Source organism: Perognathus longimembris, chromosome 11, assembly GCF_023159225.1.
Source record: "Perognathus longimembris pacificus isolate PPM17 chromosome 11, ASM2315922v1, whole genome shotgun sequence".
Taxonomy (NCBI): Eukaryota; Metazoa; Chordata; class Mammalia; order Rodentia; family Heteromyidae; genus Perognathus; species Perognathus longimembris.
The window spans coordinates 61,890,437-61,913,155 of record NC_063171.1 but is presented as its reverse complement, the minus strand read 5'-3'; the positions used below and the strand labels follow the sequence as shown (position 1 = coordinate 61,913,155).

The window sequence follows — 22,719 nt, the reverse complement described above, 5'->3', positions numbered from 1 at the left end:
AATCCGGTTCTAAGACTTATTTCACCTTGCCCCCTTAGTGTTTGCCATGTGTACACTACGAGTCGGAGCTTGGGGACCACCCACGGGGACCCCGACAGCCACAAGCTCCCTTGGGAACCACCGAGGTGCTCTCGCAGGAGTCCAGTCCTGGAGAAGCTGTTTTGCAAATAACGGCTTTGGTTTTATGTCATGTATACCGCAAATCATGGCAGTAACGGTGCCGTCTGCCAACAGCTCTGGGTCCGTCCCACTTCTCACGCTGAGGCTGCTGATTTGGGAAACCTGTCCCATTGGCTTGGACTTCTCCCATTCTCCCTTTGTTTCCACTACCTTGTGTATTTTGCTGTTTTTGTAATATATACATATATATGTGTGTGTGTGTATATATAAACTATATATATATAAAACACATGTAAATATATGTATATATTGTGTGAATATATAACATAAATTATATATAAATGTATATTATAAGTAAACTGTATATACATATATATATATATATATATATGATGGATTCATTTTCTTTTTGTGGTGCTAGGGATCAAAACCAGGGCCCCCACACATCAGGACAACATCCTATCACTGAACCACAGCCCATGCTCTACTTTCTTGTTTGTCGATTGTGGGGCTTGAACTCAGGGCATTGTCCCCTAGCTTTTTTTTTGCGCAAGGCTAGTACTCTACCACTTTGAGCCATTGCACCACTTCCAGTTTTCTGGTGGTTCATTGGAGATAAGAGTCTCATGGGAACTTTTCTTCCCCGGGCTGGCTTTGAACATCAGTCCTCAGATCTCAGCCTGCTGAATAGCTAGGATGACAGCGTTTGCCTCCAGCAGGCAGCAATGCTATGCTTTCTCATGACTGCTTCAGCAGAGGTCCTGACTTGCTATTGTTACTTTGTGTGCTAATAAGCTTGCATGAGCATGTCTTATTTGCTCAATTCATTCTTAAGGTCCTCGACCATAAGAAGTGGGCCATATGTATTTATTAAACTCTCCATAGTACCTAGTCCAACAGTCCCAGTATATGGTGTTTGATTTTGGTTGTTGTTGTTGGTTTGGGGGCATTTTCCCAATCTGACCAGATAAGTGGCATCTGAGGTGGCCATTTCTGCACGCACACCCTTCAGAGTGGACTCCCCAAGGAGGCAGCTTTGCTTTTAGAACCGCTTCTTGGGGTGCTGATGCTCTTCTAGACAGGGGTGGGGTGGGGCTCTCAGTTGCTAGGATTGGGAGCTGTGCAAATTAAACTTGGAGTTCCAGCCCCGCATTGCCAAGACAAGAATCCCAAAAAAATTTGACCTCACCGAGTGTTACCAAGAATAAGCCTTCCCGTGTGTGACCCTTTACTTTATTTCCTTATGTGTTGTTTTAAAATGTATCAACATGATCCACGCTGGATCCGCTGCCAGAGGAAAGCTTTCAGAACCAAACCGGGTCCCTCCAAAGCCATGGGATGGGCAGCAGGCTCTGAGAAGGACACGGCCAACCCGTGGGCAGGGTTTGCCGGAGAGCTGGGTCATGAGGGGTGGGGATGGGGACCAGGGAAAGAGGACTTTCATGGAGCCCTTCTCCATTACCCTCACTTGGCCAAAATAGAAGATGATACTATTTGCAGGGCACACCAGCATCCACTGAGTGGATTCTCTTGGTCCAAAGCAACCCATGGCTGCAGGTTCAGCCAACAAGCACACTGATCAACCTGTACCAGCTCACCCTGGCGAGAGAGCCCGGGCCTGGGGGCGGGCTCATGGGGAAGGAAAAGAAGAAGCAGGTGTGTGCATTACCCCCTCTCCTTTCTGCTTCCATCATCTGAGAATTCCGTGCCTGGAGAAAGGGAGTCAGAGAGGAGGCTCTTTGTTGCTCCATTGGAAAAACATAGAAAGGGGCCAGAATAGCGTATCTCCTGGCCAAGTGTTGATAGATGTTGTGAAGCAGTGTTAACTCAATTAGGAAGCATGCGGGACTCGCTGCCAGTCACCCAGGGGAAGGGCTCTCGCGATAAATCTATTGGGCATTGTAACAATTGACCAGGGAGTTTTACTGGCTGTTTGTTCTCTTGTACATGTTGTTTTTAGTGCGTGTTTAATCGTTGTTAATGTGAAATCATTTTTTTTTCTTGGACTTTGTAGCAGTTTATTGTAGAGGTTTCAGATAATTGTCTGTCTTCTTTCAAAAGAAAAACAGTAAAGGATTAAAGCAGTGCCCTGACTGCCCTCCCCAACCAAAACAGACTTTCGTTCAGATTTGATAAGCTGATTTGGATTTGTTTGCGATTGGATCTTCTTCGTCTTCTCTCTGTTTCTGAATATGCCTTTGTAAGTGTCATAGTTGTCACATGTACACACAAATGATGGTCTATCTCCAGGGATATTTTTCCTTTTTTTTTTAATTAAAATTTATTGACAAGGTGTTGGGCAAAGGGGGTACAGTTACATAATAAGGCAGTGAATACATTTCTTGTGATATCTTACACCCTCATTTTCCTTTCCCTTCCCTAGATCAGGTAGTCATATATACAATATCCAGTGTACCAAAACCTTTTTTTTTAACTAGAAAAAAATTAAATAGTAGATGGACTTCATTTGCAGTGATATTGAGAAATCTTGAAATCATTCTTTGGTTTGTATGGTTGGTGTTTGTTTTGTAGATTAAACTTTAATCCAAAAGCTGTTCATCCAAGAGTCGGGAGTGACTGAGGAGGATAAAAAGTATTGAAAAATCAAGTGCTGATTTACACTCTGCCTTCCTCACACCTCCGGAAGTCTGCCCGAGAAAGAGAGCAAAGTGGGCTTAAAGGCCTGGGGCAGCCAGGATTAGAATAATGTATTTATCCTCTGCCCTGCTCTTCTTGCAGGTGCTTCTTCTTGTGGTTCTTGCAGACAAAGGTTGTGTGTGTGTGTGTGTGTGTGTGTATGTGTGTGAGAGAGAGACAGAGACAGAGACGGAGACAAAGGCAGAGAGTTATGTTATTGGGACTTGAACTCAGGGCCTTGTGGTCTTGTTTGGATTTTTCCACTGCAGGCTGATACTCTTCCTCTTGAGCCACACCTCCACTTCCGCTTCTTGCTAGATGATTAGCGTTAAGAACGTCTGCCTGCGGTGGCCTTGAATCTTCCTTCTTGGATCTCCCGAGTAGCTAGTATTCCAGGCATGAGCCCCAGCCTGGCACTGGCTTCCTGATGTCAGTCTTTTAAAGTCTCCGTAGAAGAAAGAGGAAGTTAGAAACTCGGTTCCTGAGCTGTTGGAAGGTAGCTCGCTCGGAGGGGCTGCGGAAAGGATTTGGAAAGGTCTCCCCGTGTTTCTGTTCTCGTTGTTTGCCAGATGTGCTCTTGGCCTGGGGATGTCGGCCCTCCTCCCGAGGGGTGCGGTGGCTTGTGGGAAGTCCTGCTTTATCGCCACACCGTGCCCCTTTGCCTCCTTATCTACGATACCAATCTAATAGTTTCTTGGATGAGTAACTAGCTTTCTGAGATAACCCCTTCTTTTTTTTTTTTTTATGACAGTTGATAACCCAGGAGTATCTGAAATGGAATTGCTAAACGATCAGGTACAGATTTTGATAGATAACAGGATTTATAACCCATTAGTTCCCTTCCCCAGCTTCTCAGATGCCACCCGAAATCAAATTGTTCATTGGCAGCCTTAACATCTGGAGAATCTACTTACATAAGTTCTTTTTCTCCTCTTACTCTCAACTGTCATCCCTTTTTTTAAAAAAACGGAAAATTAACAGCACTTTTTTTTGGGAATCCGGGTACTGGGGCTTGAACTCTGGGCCTTCCATTCTCCCTGAGCTTCCTTACCCTTAACTAGTGTTTTGCTACCACTTGAGCCACAGCTCCACTTCCCACTTCTTGGTGGTTAGTTGGAAATAAGAGTCTTAAGGACTGCCTGGGCTGGTTTCGAACCCTGAGCCTCCTGCGTGGCTAGGGTTACAGGTGTGAGCCACAAGCACTTGGCTTCTGCCAGCACTCCTTATGTAGACTTGGAAAACAAATCAGTTGCCCCATTGCCCCTGGCCTTTTATTCATCCTGCTGCATAAAAATAATGTCCCTCTGAAGCTCCACCTCATCAATGTCTACATAACATAAACTATCACATAATCAATTGTGGAAAACAATGAAATGGAATGTCGTCATGGAAAACCTCCTCAGCGGGTATGGAAATGAGGAATCAATTGCTCGGGAGGGGCACTGAAACTGCAATCCGTCAACAAGTCTTTACCAAGGACCTGCGTGAGAAGGGTCAGGTGCCAGTGACAATCTTGTACCACACTTATCTTGCATGTCACAACCACTGAAAGAGATTTTCGGGTCCTTTGGCAGGCACCTAGACACCCGGGGAGAAGCCCACCTGTGCAGAGGTGAAAGTAACTCAATCATTTGTTCCTGCAGGTCACAAGCGTTTATTGAGTGCCTCTTGTACAGCCTGACACTGTGGAACTCAGTTCAAATGAAGGCAGACAGACAGATCAAACATCCTCATTCTTTGTAAAAAAAACAAATTATGAAAGATCCTCACGGAAGTGATGACAGGAACATGGGAACATGGAAAAACGGGGCAAGGGATGTGTTTAAGTGGTAGACTGCCTGCCTAGCAAGCTTTTAAGGCCCTGAGTACCACCAACACCAAAAGAAAAGAAAGTACAGCTTACGGATGTTAGACATACTCCATTGCATCTGTTCTAGTAATTCCCAAATAAGCATGGGAACTAGGAAGAATATACAACCTCAGTGTTCTAGAAGAAAGGCTTTGAAGAGTTAGTCTTGTTTGTTTGTTTTTGGTGCCAGTACTAAGGCTTCAACTCAGGGTCTAGCAACTCCCCCCTTTAGCTTTTTGATCAAGCCTAGTGCTCTACCATATGAGCCCCACGTTCTGTTTTTTGGTGACTCTCATGAACTTTTCTTCCTGGGATGGCTTCAAAACAGAATCCAGCCTCTTGAGTAGCTACAATTACAGGTGTAAACTTAGACTCTTATCATTTTAGCATGCCTTCATTTTGACAAACTCTTGCCAGGATAAGCGTTTCTGCCCTGCAGTATGTGGAAGAGTGATCATGTGATCCAAACGAAGCAGGAAGAACTGGGATTCCATTGCTCCAGCAGCTGCATTTCTCTTAAAGCTCACTCCACGTTGTCACATGGCCAACGGATCATCTCTGAGCTCTTTGATTTCCCTTTAACCTCTAAAACAGGAATCATAGATTTTTCTTCCTGTATAACTGGGTCCTTAAGCAGAAATCCCCGTTCTGCATCTCCAAGTGGACTTTGAAAGCTCATCCTTCTTCCAGGTCACATTACCACCAGTGATGAGTACGATTGCCTCTACAGAGCCAATCTCAAAGTCCAGCGTTTTGGGTTTCCTTGGAAAGAATGCCAAATCAATAACTAAAACTTTGTATCATATGGGAAAACAAAAGGGGAAGAAAACCAAATTGCCATCATAGACTGATAAATTGGAAATAAGATGCTGATAATGAATGAGAAAGTAATAAACCTGCCGAGCAAAGGTCAGCAGGTTTTGAAATGACTGAGCATCCGAGCGAGGTCAGCGGGAGACTGTTCTGGGTGTGATGCCAGGCGTGCCTTCCCATGACAGGCCACAGCCTCCCGGGTAGTGCTTTGCTGAGATTCTTCTGGTAGTGGCCTCATCTGACTGGTGAACACCACATTCCACTTAGGAAGGACGTACGTAGCACCCACTGCCCGCTGAGTCCCTTCAGGGCACAGGGCACTTTCCCCGGGAAAGTAATTTGTTGTTCTTCGCTTTCTTTAAGTTTACATTTTTAATTGTTGTTAGAAAGATGATGCACAGAGGGGTTACAGTTATATAAGTCAGGTAAAGACAACACTTCCTTTTGGACAGTGTCACTCCTTTCCTCATTCTCTCCGGGTTTTTCTCTCCGGGTTTTTCTCTCCCGACCCCACCCACAAGTTGTCTAGTTCATTTCAACATGGGAGTGGTGCCCGTGAGTGTCATGTTCACAGAGGCAGAGACTGTATTTACCTTTAATGCTATTTTAAACCAGGCTAGACACTTAGACACAAGTAGCAACTGCATCAGGTTCTTTTGGTCGTCACAGGCATCTAGGATGAAGTGTGTTTGCGTGTGTGTGTGTGTGTGTGCGTGCGTGCGTATGTGTGCGCGCACACCCCCAGATCCTAGGGCTTGAACTCAGGGACATAGGCTCTCGCTCAGCATTTTTCCACTCAAGGCAGTACTCTACCCCTTGAGCCACACCTCCACTTCCAACATTTTGCCAGTTAACTGGTTATAAGGGTCTCTTGGGTTTATCACCCCAGACTGGCTTCAAATAAGGATCCTCAAACTCAGCCCCCTGAGCAGCTAGGATGACAGGCCTGGGCCACCGGTGCCCATTGAGTTGGAGATGCGCATGGTGTGTCTTGTGGAGGTCTGTGCCCCTGGGCCTTGCTCTGGGGTTGGCAAGGATGCTGGTGTGTGAACCAGGACCTCACCCGTATTGGGTGGTGGGCGCGGCTCCCCTGAGCTGTGTCTTCCACCCACTATTTTCCTGTCGCACAGAGCTTCCGTGGCGTTTCTACGGGGAGCCCCTGTGGTTTGTTTCATAGTTGGTGGATCGCCTCACACGGCTGTGCGGATGGATGGCTTTCACCGCTTCACTTGATCTTACCTATGCAACTTTCATCTGAGAACATTAGGCACGAGAGGGAAATGGTGTGGCCACACTATCACAGCTGGGAAGCAAATTCTTGTCTCCACCTGGCATTCGGGGTTCTCAAGACCAGGTCGAGCACACCCGGAAGTGAGGTCAGCCACAAACTCCTACCACCGTTATTATATCAGCACCGACAAACCGCAGTCCCGCCGAATGGGCGCAGAAAAGTGATTTGGGAAAGTGAGTTCAATGAATGTGGTTCCGAAAATTCTAGGACCTTCTTTGGTATCATTTGGCATCAGCCTAGACTTTGAAAGAGGGGGCGGGGGGAAAAAGAATTCTTGAGCATCTCTAAGATCGCATTTTCTGATCCGAACGTGGGAAGGAATGGTGCCGATTCTGCCAGCTTAAAAGGGAGTCAAGTCAAAAGTGAAACCCTTCAAAATGTGGGTAATGTTCGCTTTCTTGCTTGCAGGAGGCAGGCATTCTATTACAGTTCTACTTCTGGCTTTTTGGTGGTTAATTGAAGATAAACGTCTCATGGACTTTCCTGCCTGGGCTAGCTTTGAACCGTGATCTTTCAGATCTCAATCTCCTGAGTGGCTGGGACGACAGGCGTCCCAGTAGACCATCCAGGTCACAGGTGTGGTCTTGTCACTTAATGGTGTGGCCGCAGGGGGTGAGATGGACAAGGCCTGAGATGCGTGTGAATAACCAAATACTTCCCTTTCACTCTTCATAGCTCTTCCTGTAAAGGAGATGCTTGGCCTTGGCCCCATTTTTCAGCAAAGGAAATTGAAGTTCATAAAATATTTGGGGCAATGATGTAAATTGCACAGGCAATGGCAGGCTAACCCCGAGAACCAGCGGCGGGGGGGGGACAGTGCTCTGTTCTGAGCCTGCCAGGCCGGGCTGGGATACACACAGCTGTTGCTGCTGTCTCCACGAGTCACGTGACTGCTCGGTCCTGCTGTTTTCCTCCCCTGTAAACCGTTGCTCAGCGCCGCAGCTTGTGATGCGCAGCTACAGCCGTCCACTTCTGTTCCATGAATCACCCTGGACGTGCCTGAGCACAGGCTGCTTGAGGCTACCTCGTAGAGTCTGTTGAGGCCTTATAAATACTTAAACTGAAGCATTTATGTATAATAGATAATATATATTCTAGATAGATAGATAGATAGATAGATAGATAGATAGATAGATAAATAGATAGATAGAGTCCAAATGAAGTAATGAGTCACAGAGAAGGGATGCAAATTCTGGGTCCATTCTCTAGTGACCCTTGGTGGAGATATCTTGGCTTACAAAGGCAATGTATAACTTACCTGTGTTTGTGTTTGTTTTTCTTTCTGGATTGCAGGTTGATGACCAAATGAAGCTGCTTCAGAACTGCTGGAGCGAGCTCTTAATCCTGGACCACATCTACCGGCAAGTGGTCCATGGGAAGGAAGGGTCCATCTTCCTGGTTACTGGGCAACAAGTGAGTGTACAAAAAAAAAAAAAAAGCATCTTTTTATTAGGCTTGTTCAGAACGGTGGGGGGGGGGGGATTTAACTAGGTCAGAAGCACTCTTGTGCTTTGAATGGGAGCCATTGGCTGCAGATAATTTAGAAATGATGACTTGCTGCACTTAGGTCCTGCTCTGATGATTACAGATAAACTTGTAAAAAGCAAACATAATCAGGAGCGCGCTGCGCTTCCACGCTGGGGGGATGGAGAGATCTGCTTCCAAGAGGCAGAATAATTGCGAAGCCAACGTCCATGGAGTATCCGAGGCTTTCCCCCTAGGCCTCTGCCTTACCGTGCCGTGCTTGCTGTTAACCACTGAACGCCTGTGTGGATGGCAGTGTCCTTACTATGTCGAAACGGTATTGGTGGGGATTACTTCAAGTGCCATACACAGTCAGAACACTTAGAAAAATACCGTTGGGCCTTATTCTTTGTTTTGTTTTGGCGCCAGTCCTGATGTTTGAACTCAGGGTCTATCTAGGCCCTGTCCCTGAACTTTTTTGCCCAAGGCTAGTGCTATACGACTTGAACCACAGCTCCACTTTCAGCTTTTGGATGGTTAAATGGAGATAAGAGTCTCCGATTTCTCCCTCTTGGGCTGGCTTCAAACCGTGATCCTCAGACCTCGGCCTCCTGACGAGCTAGGATTTGGGATTTTATAGATTTCAGTTGAAGAAAGACATATTTCTTAGGAGTCTTAAATTCCCATCTCCTGCAAAATAAATGGGATAGGCCTCTCTTTTTTCCCCTCTTTTAACCCTGTTGCAGTAAAATAAAAACTTGCTAAAACTTAAAAAAGAAAATAGATCTGTATTGCTCTGGGGATTGGAGTTTAGTAGTCAAGCGCCTACCTAGCATGCACATTGACCTTGGGTTGCCCTTGGCTTTATAGGATTAGTGAGAAAAGTGCTGTCCTCCTGAAAGTTAAAGAGTGTTGCAGGTCAGGGTTGACAGACAGAATAGAGAAAGCGGCCCCATGTCCAGGCCGAGGTGGCCCTGAAGACGCCTGTGTGGCAATGTGGTCTGTGGATGGCTGTTAACAAGACGATTGGTTTCACCTTATTAAGAAAGAGCTCTGAGGATTGTGTAGTTCAAAGCCAACCCTTGCAGGAAAGGCTGTGAGACTCCTAGCAAGACTCAGAGAAAACCTACCAATGGACCTACTTTGTCGAATGTGTGCAAGCTCCTCTAGGATTTTCACCTTCCTCCCTACAACTGACTGTAAAGTAGAATGAACAGGACTCCGTGATTCCCTTAGCCCACCTCATTGTTCGCTATGGTGACGTTGGCACTCAGGCCCCGTGATCTTTTACGTTCAGCCATAAATGTTTATGTCCTGCGAAACCACAGCAGTGCATATTTGAAAATGAAAGGCTATCTCCACACCATTTGTTGTATTATTAATGTCAGTTTCCCAATCAAATTAAAAGCAAGCATTGTTTTAGAGTGACTGCAGCCTGGACCAATTCAAACATCCCCATCCCTAGCTCGTCTCTGCTCCCGACCCAGTAGAGAGAATGCCTTTGTAGGTCTTAAAAACAAAATATGAGGGCTGGGGATATAGCCTAGTGGCAAGAGTGCCTGCCTCGGATACACGAGGCCCTAGGTTCGATTCCCCAGCACCACATATACAGAAAACGGCCAGAAGCGGCACTGTGGCTCAAGTGGCAGAGTGCTAGCCTTGAGCAGGAAGAAGCCAGGGACAGTGCTCAGGCCCTGAGTCCAAGGCCCAGGACTGGCCAAAAAAAAAAAAAAAAAAACCAAAAACAAAATATGAGCTAGACCACCCATGCTTGTTATTTGGGGTTGGGCATTTTCATGCTGTGAACCCAAGTCTTGAAAATAAACGTACCCATCTTTGAGTCCAGTTTCTGGTATGCCTCCCCTGGCTGGCTACTGCACTAAAAGCACAAGACTCAGCTCGCAAATTGATTTCATTTCCTTTAGAATGGTAGGAAATAGGCTTGTGTTGTTCCATTCCAGCGCTTTAGAAATAGTCTTAGCAGGGTGCTGGTGGCTCACACCAATAATCCTAGCTGTTCAGGAGACTGAGATCTGAGGATCGCAGTTCAAAGCCATCCCAGGCAATACAGTCCATGAGACCCTTATCTCCAATAAACTACTCAGAAAAAGCCGGAAGTGGCACTGTGGCTCACGTGGCACTATGCTGAGCACAAAGAGGCTCAGGGACAGTGCCCAGGGCCTGAGTTCAAGCCCCACTATGGGCAAGAAGAAAAAAAAAAGTTCCATTTATTCAGAAATGGTGTCAATGTGATTACCACTTATCTATGTAAAATTATTTGAGTATTTAGAAAAATCTAGAAACCAGAAAAATATGACCACGAATGCCAGTACTCCAAATCTACTGTTAGAATTCGCTCCCAGTTGTTGGAAACTTTATGTATTTTATGTAAGTAGTGTGGTGTGGGTTTTTTTTGTACTTTTAAAAATAATTGATATGCTACGGAGACGCAAGGACGTACCGTTTGCCACGGGCCTGTGTGGACTGTGGATTTGAAAGCGTGGCAGAAGTCTCTCTCTGCCAGGGCGTTGTCTTGAGTTTCTTACATTGAGGTCACAGGGAAAGTTCAGACATACTATGCTAATCAAGCAAGCCAAATTCCCCTCTAGGCAGCGTGGTCAGAAGAACTATTGTTTTTCCGTTTATATCGGACACGTACTTCTGCTGGGCTGATAGGGGAAGGCAGATCAGAACATGAGAGGAGCGGACGATGAGACAGAGCCCTGAAGTCAGTAGAGACAGGAGATGTCACTTCTGGGCAATGGCAGCCGGGGTTACCCGCTGCGCGAACTTTGCCATGCGCACTTTCTCAGGAAAGGCCATGGCTCAGCTAAGATGCCAGCCAAGTTCCCAGGAGAAAGTGTAAGAGCAGGTTGTGCATTCAAGGCTTGCCAGGTGACTGTGCCTCCTCTCGAAAGAGGGGTGCCTCCCCCCCCAACTATCAGACCAATCATTCCCTCCTTGGCAATCTGAGGCAGACACACCAGCCCCGAAATCCTTCCAAATGGGAGAATGGCCAGGATTTGCTGGATAAAACTTTCACTAAACACTCACCGTACATTTGCATTTCCTGCTCTGCGTGCGGAACCTCTGTTTCGGGGTCTTCACCACAGGATCCTGTCAGATTAGGCCCCGGTCAGCAAGCACAGAGCCCAAGTCCCGACCTCAAGCGTCACCCACCAGACAACAACATTGCATCACCTCAAAACGCGTGTGTGGTGTGCACACAGACCGCTACACACTCCCGCACCAGGCTCCTGGACTCTCCCTGCTCGCCGCATCTCACCGTAGCTCACGGGTTTATTACAACCCAAGAGGAAGAAAAAGCCCAGACTGGATTTCTTTAGGGAAGAGATGGTCTACATGGATGTAGCTCAGGGGTGACGTGCTTGTGAGGTCAACAAGATAAGGGTGCAAGCTTCAAGAGAAACAGGGCCAACAATTAGATAAGAGGATGCAACTTTCCAGCTCGTACCGGATAACTCCATTGAGAAGCAAATGGTATCATTTGTTTGTTCCCTTGTGTGTGTTGTGCTTGTGCTGGAGCTTGAATTTAAGGCCTGACACTCTCACGTGGCTTTATCACAGCCTCGTTTGAGCCACATCTCTATTTCTGGATTTTTGCTTGCTAATGAATGCCTCAGCTGGCTTCCAATCATGATCCTCAAGTCTCAGCCTCCTGAGTAGAGTAGGCAGGATTCCAGGTATGAGCCACCAGCACCAAGCAACTTCCTAACTTCCCTCCCTCCCTCCCTCCCTCCCTCCCTTCCTCCCTCCCTCCCTCCTTCCCTCCCTCCCTTCCTTCCTTCCATCTTCCCTTCCTTCCTTTCTTATTTTGTCAGTCATGGGGCTTGAACTCAGGGTCTGGGTGCTGTCCCTGAGCTCCTTTGCTCAAGGCTTGCACTCTACCACTTGGAGCCACAGCTCCACTTCTTGTTTTCTTGTAGTTTATTGGAGATAAGAATCTCATGGGCTTTCCTGCCCAGGCTGGCTTTGAACAGCAATCCTCAGATCTCAGTGTCCTGAGTAGCTAGGATTACAGGCGTGAGCCATAGGTGCTCAGCTCAACATCTTCTATTGATGACAATGATTTTTCCTATCCAGTGGTTTCCAAACACATAGACACATACCTGTGTGTATAAAATAACAGAGGACTTGACATGGGGTCAGATTTTACTATTTGCATATTGCAGCTAATTAACTACCACTGTAGCATTGCCCTGAGGGAAAGGCTTAGTGGCAACTTATTATCTTCTATTATTGTGTGCCACATTAAAATGACAGGCACCTTACCATAGACAAGTCATCAAATTCTTTGAGATTAAAACCAAGAGCAATTTAGCTAAAACTGTGCCTTTCTTCATGATGAGTGAAATTTCTCCAAAGGGGATATTGGATTGGCGTATTTCTTCCATCTCTCCCTTGGATTTAATGGCATAGAGATTACATGTAAGAGGGCAATAAATTCATTTTACTAAGTACATAAAAGACAAGGCCAGCTGCTCCTGAAATGAACACAAACTCTGCATTCAACAATGAAAATATAATTATGTTTGCAATAAAATGTCCGGAAGTTGCAGAAGTGGGTCCTGTTTCTGGGATAAATCACCCCTTCTTCCCTTAGAGCCATACAGTTTGATAAATTATCCTTGAAAGAAATGTGACCAGAGCTCCTATTTAATAAGCATGTTGGAGCTTTCAAATTAGCATGTAAATAAATGTTAGGCTATAAAGTTGTTATTGTGCCAATTGATTTCTGACGGTCCACCTCACTGACAAATCTCACTCAATGTAGAATTCTGGGCCATCTGAAGAGTTCTTTTTTTCTTTTTTTGGCCGGTCCTGGGCCTTGGATTCAGGGCCTGAGCACTGTCCCTGGCTTCTTTTTGCTCAAGGCTAGCACTCTGCCACTTGAGCCACAGCGCCGCTTCTGGCCGTTTTCTGTATATGTGGTGCTGGGGAATCAAACCCAGGGCCTCATGTATACGAGGCAAGCTCTCTTGCCACTAGGCCATATCCCCAGCCCCCTGAAGATTTCTTTCGATGGATAGTACACTACCTTTTCAAGTATGAAATTTGAGTAGTCAAACTTGCTTTCACACACCTGTCAGGACTACGTATGTAATTAGCCTCATTAATAATTTTAAAAGAATTAGTGCTGCATATGTGTGCTTTATTTTAAACAATCTTCCCAGCTCAGGGCTTAGCTAGTGTTTTTTTTTTAAGTTGTAACGAAATGTGCTTGGTATACATTGAGCTATAGTCATCTCACGTTCAGATATTCCCAAGATTAAATCTGAAATGTTGTTCCAACTAGGACAACTTTTTTTTGTGTGTGTGTGCCAGTACTGAGACTTGAACTCAGGGCGTCACATTCTCGCTTATGCTTTTAACCCGAGGCTGGCACTTCACCAGCTGAGCCACGACTCCGCCTTCAGCTTTTTGATGGTTCCTTGGCGAATTAACCGTGTCGTGGGCTTTCCCGCTTACACTGGCTTCTGACCTTCATTCTCAGAGCTCAGCCTCCTGAGCAGCTAGGATTACAGGCGTGGGCGCCAAGCTCGGTATATCTTGATGATCACAGAAGTGAAGAGCCTTATCATTGTCACCTGTCTGATGATCTAGCGGGGCACTGTGAGGTAGAAATGGCCGCTGACTTTCCCAAAGCACTTTGTAAGTGGCAGCTTTAGTCCAGAGCTCCTGAGTCCCCGGCTTCCTCCAATGCTGACACTTCATTGGGCCTTCCTGCTGTCATTCACACATCTCGCCCGCCCTTTCATGTCTACAGAATTTCCTTTACAGATTGAGTGCTGAGGGCCATAAGTCTCGGAACTGGAATATTTGCATATACATAATGGGCTGTCTTGGGGATAGAAAGCATGAAATTTGTTTCAAATCTATCTTACACCTACAGCCTAAAGGTCAGGTGTGAAGTCTGCTACTTGTGTCCTTGGTGCTCCAAAAATTTCAGACTGGGGGCATTTCAGATTTCTTATGTTTAGATTAGAGATGGTCAGTCTGGATTATTAACAGAATTAACAAACAAATGTGCAGGTTTTAAGTCATTTCGACCTCAGAAGCTGCTTTTAAGTAAGAAATCCCCAGAAATCCCCAGGTTCCCTGTGAGAGAACTCACAAAGCCCCAGATGGGCAGGTGCTGGTGTCTCAAGCTGTAACCCTAGCTGCCCAGAGAGGCGAGGACCCTGGTTTCAAGCCAGCCTAGGCAGGAAAGACCTTGTTATCTCCAATCAACCACCAAAAGGCCAGAAGTATAGACGGGGCTCAAGTGATAGAGCACCAGCCTTGAGCGAAAAAGCTAACGGACAGTCTCTAGGCCCTGAGTTCATTCATACTGATAGTTAATAATAATCATAACAACCACGGATTGGCTATCTCGAGTAGCTCTTTGCAGGCAGGGCAGGTCTCTCCCCGCCCCTCTTCTCACCCTGCTGAGTCGCCCAGACTGGGGTTTGGGGTGCCTTTACTTTGATACATTCTGAAACACCGTCCAAGGGGCTGTTAGAATGCGGATGTGGAAGTTGAAGGAACAGACCAGCCTGGCGCGGGACAGGCGCAAGGCAGCCCTGTTGCCGGGTGGCTGTTTCATGCGCGGTTGACTCCATCTACACTGAATGACGCCTTGGGGGAGGTGTCGCCTTTCCATCGACTCATAATTCTCTCCCACTCTTGAAAAGAGGTTTCTGCACACCCCGCGTATTCTCTAGTTAAGGCTGAAAATTCAACTCATCATATTTACACAATATAAAAAAAAAAATCCATGCTGCCTTGTTTTTAATTGCAAATTCGACTCCGGGGACTAGTTCTTCTGCTTAAGAGGCTGCCCCCGTGCTTGCTCCTAGAGAAGCAACTGCAGTCAATTATGGTAATGAAATGTCAATAAATATAAAAATTTAATACAGCCGGCACTGGGTGAGTGGCAGATGAGGACTCGCCTCCCAGACAAATTTGCTGCTTCTGCAAATATTAAATGCACCTAAAAGAGGATCTGGTTGCTTGAGGGCCCGCTCGGCAAACAAGCAAGGGAGGCCCGGCAGCCAACTGAGTTTTCCCATTAGGCTGCAAACAACAACCACCACAAGGCAGCAGAGCCCCGCCCCGCCGGCGGCCGCCACCTCGATGTCTTCACTTCTGATCACGAGCGGAATCTCTTCCATCCCCGCACACAACCTAAGCTTGCTGTTTGGCAGGGCTTTTTTTTCTTTCTTAAATGCAAAAGGGTCTACTAAGTCCTTCCCCTCCATCCTAAGAAATTCCCCCTATGAAGTCATTTCTGTCTTTAGCGAGAGATTTGTTCATGTGATGGAATCGGGCAAGATCACCCGACACCCCTAGTCATACGGCGTAGCTTTTAAGGAAATAGTACATTGGAAAAAAATCCTCCAAAGCTGGGCCAGGCGGCCCACGAGTGTAATCCCGGTACTCAGAACCGTACTCAGGCCGTATCCTGAGACCCCGTTCTCATTGGGGGGCGGGGGAAGATCCTTTCATCACCTTTCACAAGCACACAACTTACGAACCAGAATTATGCTAGAATGCAGTCCCATGATACGTGCAGACACGCTTTTCAGCGTCCACGTGCCAGTTGGTAACGCCCTTGTGTCCGGGGAACTTTTGATTTCAATTCCACGAGTCAGATGATGAACACAGTGGGACCTGGCTCACGGTCACCCTGTCGTCCTCCCCTATCTGCCCCCCCCTACTCCTCCCACCCCTACCCTCAGGTCACACCGTTGAATGGAGACATGATACACACTGAGGGTGAGGCCCGCGTCCGCTCACTCTCTGCCCCGGCAGTGGTGTGCCCTCCGCGCGTGTGCGTGTGCTCAGGGGGGGAGGGGAGGGCCGGGAACGCAGGCCGAGCTTCTGTGCACCGTGGTTGCTCTAAGCTGCGGCTGTGTGTGTGTGTGTGTGTTGCAGGTGGATTACTCGTTGGTGGCCTCGCAAGCCGGCGCCACGCTCCACAACCTCCTGAGCCACGCCCAGGAGCTGGTGGCCAAGCTCCGCTCCCTGCAGTTCGATCAGAGAGACTTCGTGTGTCTGAAATTCCTGGTGCTCTTTAGTTCAGGTAAGAAAGTCTTCTGGCATGCTCAGAATAACCACACATAACTAAATCAGGCCAAACACGGGCTTTCTTGATGTCTAACTAGGAGTGTTGTTTTTTCCCCCCCGCCAAAATAATTCACCTTATCCATGCAAGTCACGAAGTCATCCAACACGAATGCATTTTGATAGACACATGGCTACGTGATTCTTAGCCCTTGAGGGGACAGATGGGAATGTAGCAGCTACTCGCTTGGAATTCTGCGTTTCCTCCCATGGTGGGCAATTCAACCCTAGTCAATGAAGCCATGACAGAGGTCTAGTGGAAGTAGCACAGCGCAGATGGATGCTCAGCTTTTCCCGGTCCTTCTGCCGTGGATGGCGCCTCGGTGCCATTTGCTTCGGCTCTCGACCTACCGTTGCTTTTCTCCTTCTCAAATATGGATCATAATTAAAAGCCTGTTTTACAGTTTTCTGTCGGGATTAACTAGAGAGTGTTTACAAGCAAATGCACCGGCCTGCAACTGTAAAGGATGGCAGTTGTCAAGGGAAAAAATGTTTCTTTAACAAAGCTTTGGAGACGAAAGATAAGTAAGCAAGACAGATTAGCTAAATCAAGGTTCTCAGCGAGCCAGCTGAGAAAAATCACCACTGCTTGGAATAAAAAAAGGATTAAGGAGATGGATTTTTATTGACTTCAAAGGAACAGATTTTTCTGCCTGTCCCTTCGTTGATTTCTGTATTTTGTTGGCTTAATAAAGCCAACTTAAATAAACTTTTGGCCAAGTTCATTTATTCTCATTGGCAGACAGCTGAGGGAGGCAACTTTCCTTGAATGAAAAAAAAAATTTAAAAAGAAGCACAAATCAGATTTCTCCCGCATATGTTTTTTCTCCATTCTTCCACTATAAGACAGTTGTGAATTCGTATCCCAAGAAATAAAACGATAAAACAAACTGCAAAGGAAAACAGATGTGTGTGCTCGCCAACGTGGTCATTCTTGTTTGAAAATTCCTCTGGACAGCACTACACAACTGTTCCTAATAAAAGAATAGTTTGAAATAATAGGACCAGAGTTAATTTTTCTCGTACTGTCAACTTTTTAAAAGTTTTTAAAAAGAATTTTCCTATTTTTGGAAGGTTGATAAATATAGCAAAAAGAGATGTCACTGAAAATGTAAAGAGACGCTGACTTTGGTGGATGCAATGTTCAGAGGCTCAGCCTGCCTGTGTGTGGTTTCTCTGTGAGTCACAGCAGTCGAGAAAGTTCCATGCAAGTTATGTCTGAGGCTGTTACCCAGGAATCGTTCCTGCAGAGTTACGGGAACAATTAGCACAGGCCTGTTTTCTGTCCTCTCTCAAATTACTCAGATTTAGAGCAAGATCAGAGTCTTTTAAACTAGGACATTTAATTGGTAATTAAGTGGAAGATGTAATCGTATAACATGTTCGTGATCAAATATTTAAAGTCGTCTCACTTCCTAGCATTTGGCAGAACCAAATCACCCACCAGCCATACTGAAGATTGCTTCTTGACTTTATCAACCTTCTGAGACTGGACTGGACTGGCCAGAACAGAGAGTTGGGGGGGAAGCTGGGCGTGGTGGCTCACACCTGTATTCCTAGCTACTAAGGGAGATGAGATCTGAGGATCGCAGTTCGAAGCCATTTGGGCAGGGAAGTCCACGAGACTCTTATCTCCAACTAGCCACCCAAAGCAGAACTGTGGTTCACAGTGGTAGAGCAGAGTTAGCCTTGAACACAAAAGTTCAGGGACGGTGCCCAGGCCCTGAGTTCAAGCCCCAGAACTGGCACGCATATGGGTGCGCATGTGCACACACACACACACACACACACACACACACACGGAATAACTAGGCATGGATTTGGCCCGTGGGAAGCGGCAGACCCAGCTGGATGGTCCAGAGCCAAGGCATGGGAGGTTGGGGCTCCCGTGCACCCAATAATCCTCCAAGGAGGACTGAAGTAGGCACCGACGATCCAACACAGCGCAAGTAGGAGGGGCCTGACTTTGCAGTGCCCTCTTGTCACCCAAGTAAGAGGATCCGAATCCTAGCCTGGCTCATACAGAAGTAAAAAGGGACGGAGGTGTGACCCAAATAGTACAGCACCTGCCGAGCAAGATCCTGAGTTCAAATCGTGGTACTTTCCTATTCCCCTCACCCCCGTCCCCCCTCCAAAAAGAAAGAGTATGCGCCACTGCTTTGATTCTGTGTCAACACAGCAGGGTAGGGTAGCATGGGCTGACTTGGCTTTCTGAAAGCCATGTGGAAAGAGGCAGGTGTGGCAGACGATAGGAAGAGAATTCACACAGCCCAGGCTGTGGCAGAGCTAAGAAGTAGGGGTTTGTAGGGCCGATCGTGGGTTTCCAGGGAGTTCTGCTCACATAGAATAGTCTACAGGGACAGTAGCGGATCAGCAGACTGGCAGCAGTTCACAGAACAGCCATCCTCCTCCTCCTCCTACCTGTTGTTCTTTACAACAAGGGGACCAGAGGAAGTGGAACAGGTAGCCAAGGGCCATCCGGTGTCATGCTCAGAAAGAAGCTGTGGACAGACACCAGTTGCTTATACTACTCAGTCAGGAAAGGAAAAGCTGAAAAATACTATTTTCTTATCCTCTCTCTCTCTTTCTCATATGCTATAGTAGACCCTGAACAATACCTCTGCCAGTTGTAGTGTGTTTTGTGCTCTGTGTGTGTGTGTGTGTGTGTGTGTGAGAGAGAGAGAGAGAGAGAGAGAGAGAGAGAGAGAGAGAGAGAGAGAGCATGTGCATGTAGGGCTTGAACTCAGAGCCTGGGTACTGTCTCTGAGTTCTTTTTGCTTAAGGCTAGCACTCTACCACTTTGAGCCACAGTGCCATTTCTGGTTTTCTGGTAGTTAATTGGAGGTAAAAATCTCTTAGACTTTCCTGCCTGGGCTGGCTTTGAACCATGATCCTCAGATGTCAGCCTCCTGAGTAGCTAGGATTACCGACATGAGCCACCAGGGACCTGACTGTAATATGCTTTTACAAGGCAAGCACTCTTGCCACTAGGCCATATTCCCAGCCCCTATGTAATATGCTTTTAAATCCTGCTAAATTGTCATGTTTTGTTGCCTAACTATGAGGTCAGATGATCTGCACCCACTGAACACTTGGCAGAAAAGGAAATTTTCTAAGTTAGCCAGTTAAAATTAATGATCAGAGAGAGGCCAAAGGTTTTTGAAATTGTAATGTTTATTTATTGGTGTATACTTCTAACTTCTAACAAGGAATCAAAGTGGCTGAGTACCTGTCCACCCTCACTGACAAATAAACCACTTAGAGAAAGATGTGGAGGGTTTGGGGGATCGCTATGGATACAGAGCAAGCCAGGAAAACTCCCCAACACCCAGTTCTCTGGGAAACAAGGTCAGAACTACGGAGCAGGCTTTCAATGGCAGCATCTTGGAATAATGACATTTCCGTTCAAGCTCATCAGGAAAACGATTGTGCACAAAGTAGCCAGAGGCTGCCCTGGCCTGAGGTTTTCTTCGCCATCACACCCAGTGTGGCTGGGTACCTCTGGACCTTTTCATATTCCACGTGGAAAGGGGAGCAGCTAGAGCCATTCGGTCCCCTTCTTCCCTTAACGACTATCCCCAGTGTGTCATAAATTATCTTCTTTCCTCCATCTATAAAAGGATGAAAGGAGTTCTGGGCATTGACCCCTGGGCTTGGCACAAGTCCGAGACCAGGACTGGAACATAGTACCTGATGTTTTTGCTCACTGGTAAGTGCTCTCCAATGGAGCCACGCCTCCAACCCCTCCATTGTGTTTAGACTCTATGTCTACTCTGTTCACCAAGTTTGGGCACCTTCCATCGGGAAGCTTTACTGACAACAGACGGCATGAAAGAAAAATCCACAGCGATACCACTTGGCCAGCAAATTAGAAAGGATTCCACGTGACCCTTCACGTGTTGAAAGGCCTTTAAGATCATCCCCACCATGGAAAACAGGAGGTTGCGTAAGGCAGAGCCAAATATTCTTCATGTTGTTGGTTGTGGCTCCTTTCAATGATCCCCGTCTAGCACTAGACAAAGGGGGCAGTATGGCCAGGGTGCTGTGTTTGCTCTTGCTTCTTGGACACGACTGGACAGACAGATATGGGTTTTTTAATAAATATTTATTGCATTCCTAAATGAATGCAACTTCTAGGCTGAAAATATAACAGGAAATACAAAAAAACTGTAAAAACGCAGTCGTTGAATTAGCCAGGTACCATTGGCTCGTGCCTGAAATCCTAGCTACTCAATAGGCTGAGATCTAGAGGACTTCAATTCCAAGCCAGCCTGTTGGGAAAGTCTGTGAGACTCTTACCTCCAATCAGCAGCAGCAGAAACCCAGCCTGGAGGCGTGGCTCAAGTGGTAGAGTACAAGCTGAACGCACAAGCCTAAGGACCTGACTGTAAAACCCAGGTACTGGAAAAAGCAATCATGATTAGCTAATTGGAAAAGAATCTGCGTAACAAGCAAGTGCGAAGATCGGAGAGAGGCCGAGAAATAGATGCCATGGGGTGTTTGACATCTTTTTTGTTTTAGAGTTAGCATATAAATCTTGGTATTAGGAGAAGGGGTTATTAGAAGGAAAATTGAGACTGTGCAGAAGACTTTTCCTTTCCCTCATGAAGCAAATCCTAAGCCGGGTGCCTGTGGCCCTCCCCTGCGATCCCAGCTCGGCGAAAAGCTGAGCTCAAGAGGATCTCAGTTGGCGGCCAGCCCAGGCAGACATCGAGGGCCGGGTGTATGCCCGTCACCCCCGCTATGGCAGGGAGCACAAACAGGTAGACTGAGGTTCAGGTCAGCCAGGCAACAAGTGTGTCCCTATCTCAGAAACAACCAGAACAAGAAAAAAAGGCTGAAAAGCCTAACAAATGCAGTCACATGTCAAAACCACTAAAAGACAAAAAAATAGTGTTTAAAAAAAATCACAAATGGAACCTAATTATTGGTGATCAGCATTTAATTTGTTTGAAATAATCACAGAAGTGCTCTAGAAGGCTCCCTTCAGTAGTAGTTGGTCAATAACCGTATGTCTTTGCATGAGTAAATCACTTCGCTTCTCCCCTCCAGAGGAGCAGTCCTAAGGACAACATGTCCCTCCCTCTCATCTTGCTGATGAGGAAGCAAAACCAGATGCTACTCAGCTGTGTAGGGTTAGAGCCGGGCCTGGAACCCACAAGCCCCGTAGCCAATCGGCTTCTTTGCTTCAGAGCCCTGGGCTCTGGAACAGGCCTTGGAACTCATCAGTCAGTATTTTCAAATGACTACTGTATGGGCTGATGGAGGTACCATGGACGTGGGCAAAATGGCGTCAGGAACTGGAACCATCATCTGAAGAACGTGGTCCGACGAGCAATCCCAGCACTGAGTCCTTCCTCGGTGTTCTGGATGGAGATTGGCTGCCGTGCTACCCCCCAGCCCCTTTTCAGCCCCACCAGGTGTGGATAGCGGAGCGCCTTCTAGAAAGGCCATTCTGCTTGTGTATCCTCCCAACCATCTCTACGTGACTCAGGGCAGCTGATAGGAGGTCAGTCCTTTCGTTGTTGGAGTGGATGGTCGAGGGAATGATGACAAGGAAGATGTCTCTTCATGTTCAGTGGAGATGTTCTGTGTTCCGGGGGGAGGGGACGTGTGGAAGGGAGGGGCCGACTGAAGTTATATAGAACTTGGACTTTCTCTTGGCTTCTCAATAGGAGAAGCTTTTCGTTTTTATCTCTCTGTGAACTCTAGATTCAAGAGCTTATAGAAAGCCTTTGCCTCAAAGCTTTATACCTTTCACTCGTGCCAAAGGAAGACTTTCATATTGCTTACTGCTACCTCTTAGATTTGACGTGTGTGTGTGTGTGTGTGTGTGTGTGTGTGTGTGTGTGTGTGTATACATGCGCTGGGACTGGGTGCTTGAAACCCTTAGCTTATTTTCTCAAGACTGGCACTCTACCCATTGAGCCACAGCTCCATTTTTAATTTTGTCCTGGTTAATTGGAGAGGAGAGTTTCACCAGTCTTTTCCGCTTGGGTTGGCTTATGAACCATGGTCCTCAGAACTCAGCCTCCTGAGCCATGAGGATTACTGCGCATGGGCCCCTGGATCATTTGATATTTTCTCCGGGGCCATAATTCAGTGGCCATTCAGAAACCTAAATGATCATAAGTTCAAATTCACTTTCCCTGCCTAGCAAGTCCAAAGACCTGAGTTCAGATTCTTTACTACTACCACCACAATGTGTAAGCACACACCACATACACACACACACAAGCAGAGCAATCCTCTTCTCCTCAGTCGCTGGCCCTTGCTTTTGAAAGTGCTATAAAAGGTTCAGACGGGTTGGAAATTCGGGAAGCCCTGTCTCACGCCGAGTGGCTGTGCAGGAAGGCAGGTGACCGTGACAGCCTGCGTGTCAGTGAATGCTTCTTCCACGCAGCCTCACGGAAGGTGG

General features: G+C 46.8%; 1 protein-coding gene across 1 annotated transcript in view; it reads left to right on the top strand.

Annotated features, from left to right (window-relative positions):
- Nr5a2 (nuclear receptor subfamily 5 group A member 2) overlaps positions 1-22,719 on the top strand; it is a 94,627-nt gene that overhangs the window by 49,975 nt on the left and 21,933 nt on the right. Inside the window, exons 5-6 of the mRNA XM_048356867.1 lie at positions 8,004-8,123; positions 16,113-16,260. Coding sequence (XP_048212824.1) covers positions 8,004-8,123; positions 16,113-16,260 — 268 coding nt within the window. The remainder of the gene's footprint in view (positions 1-8,003; positions 8,124-16,112; positions 16,261-22,719) is intronic.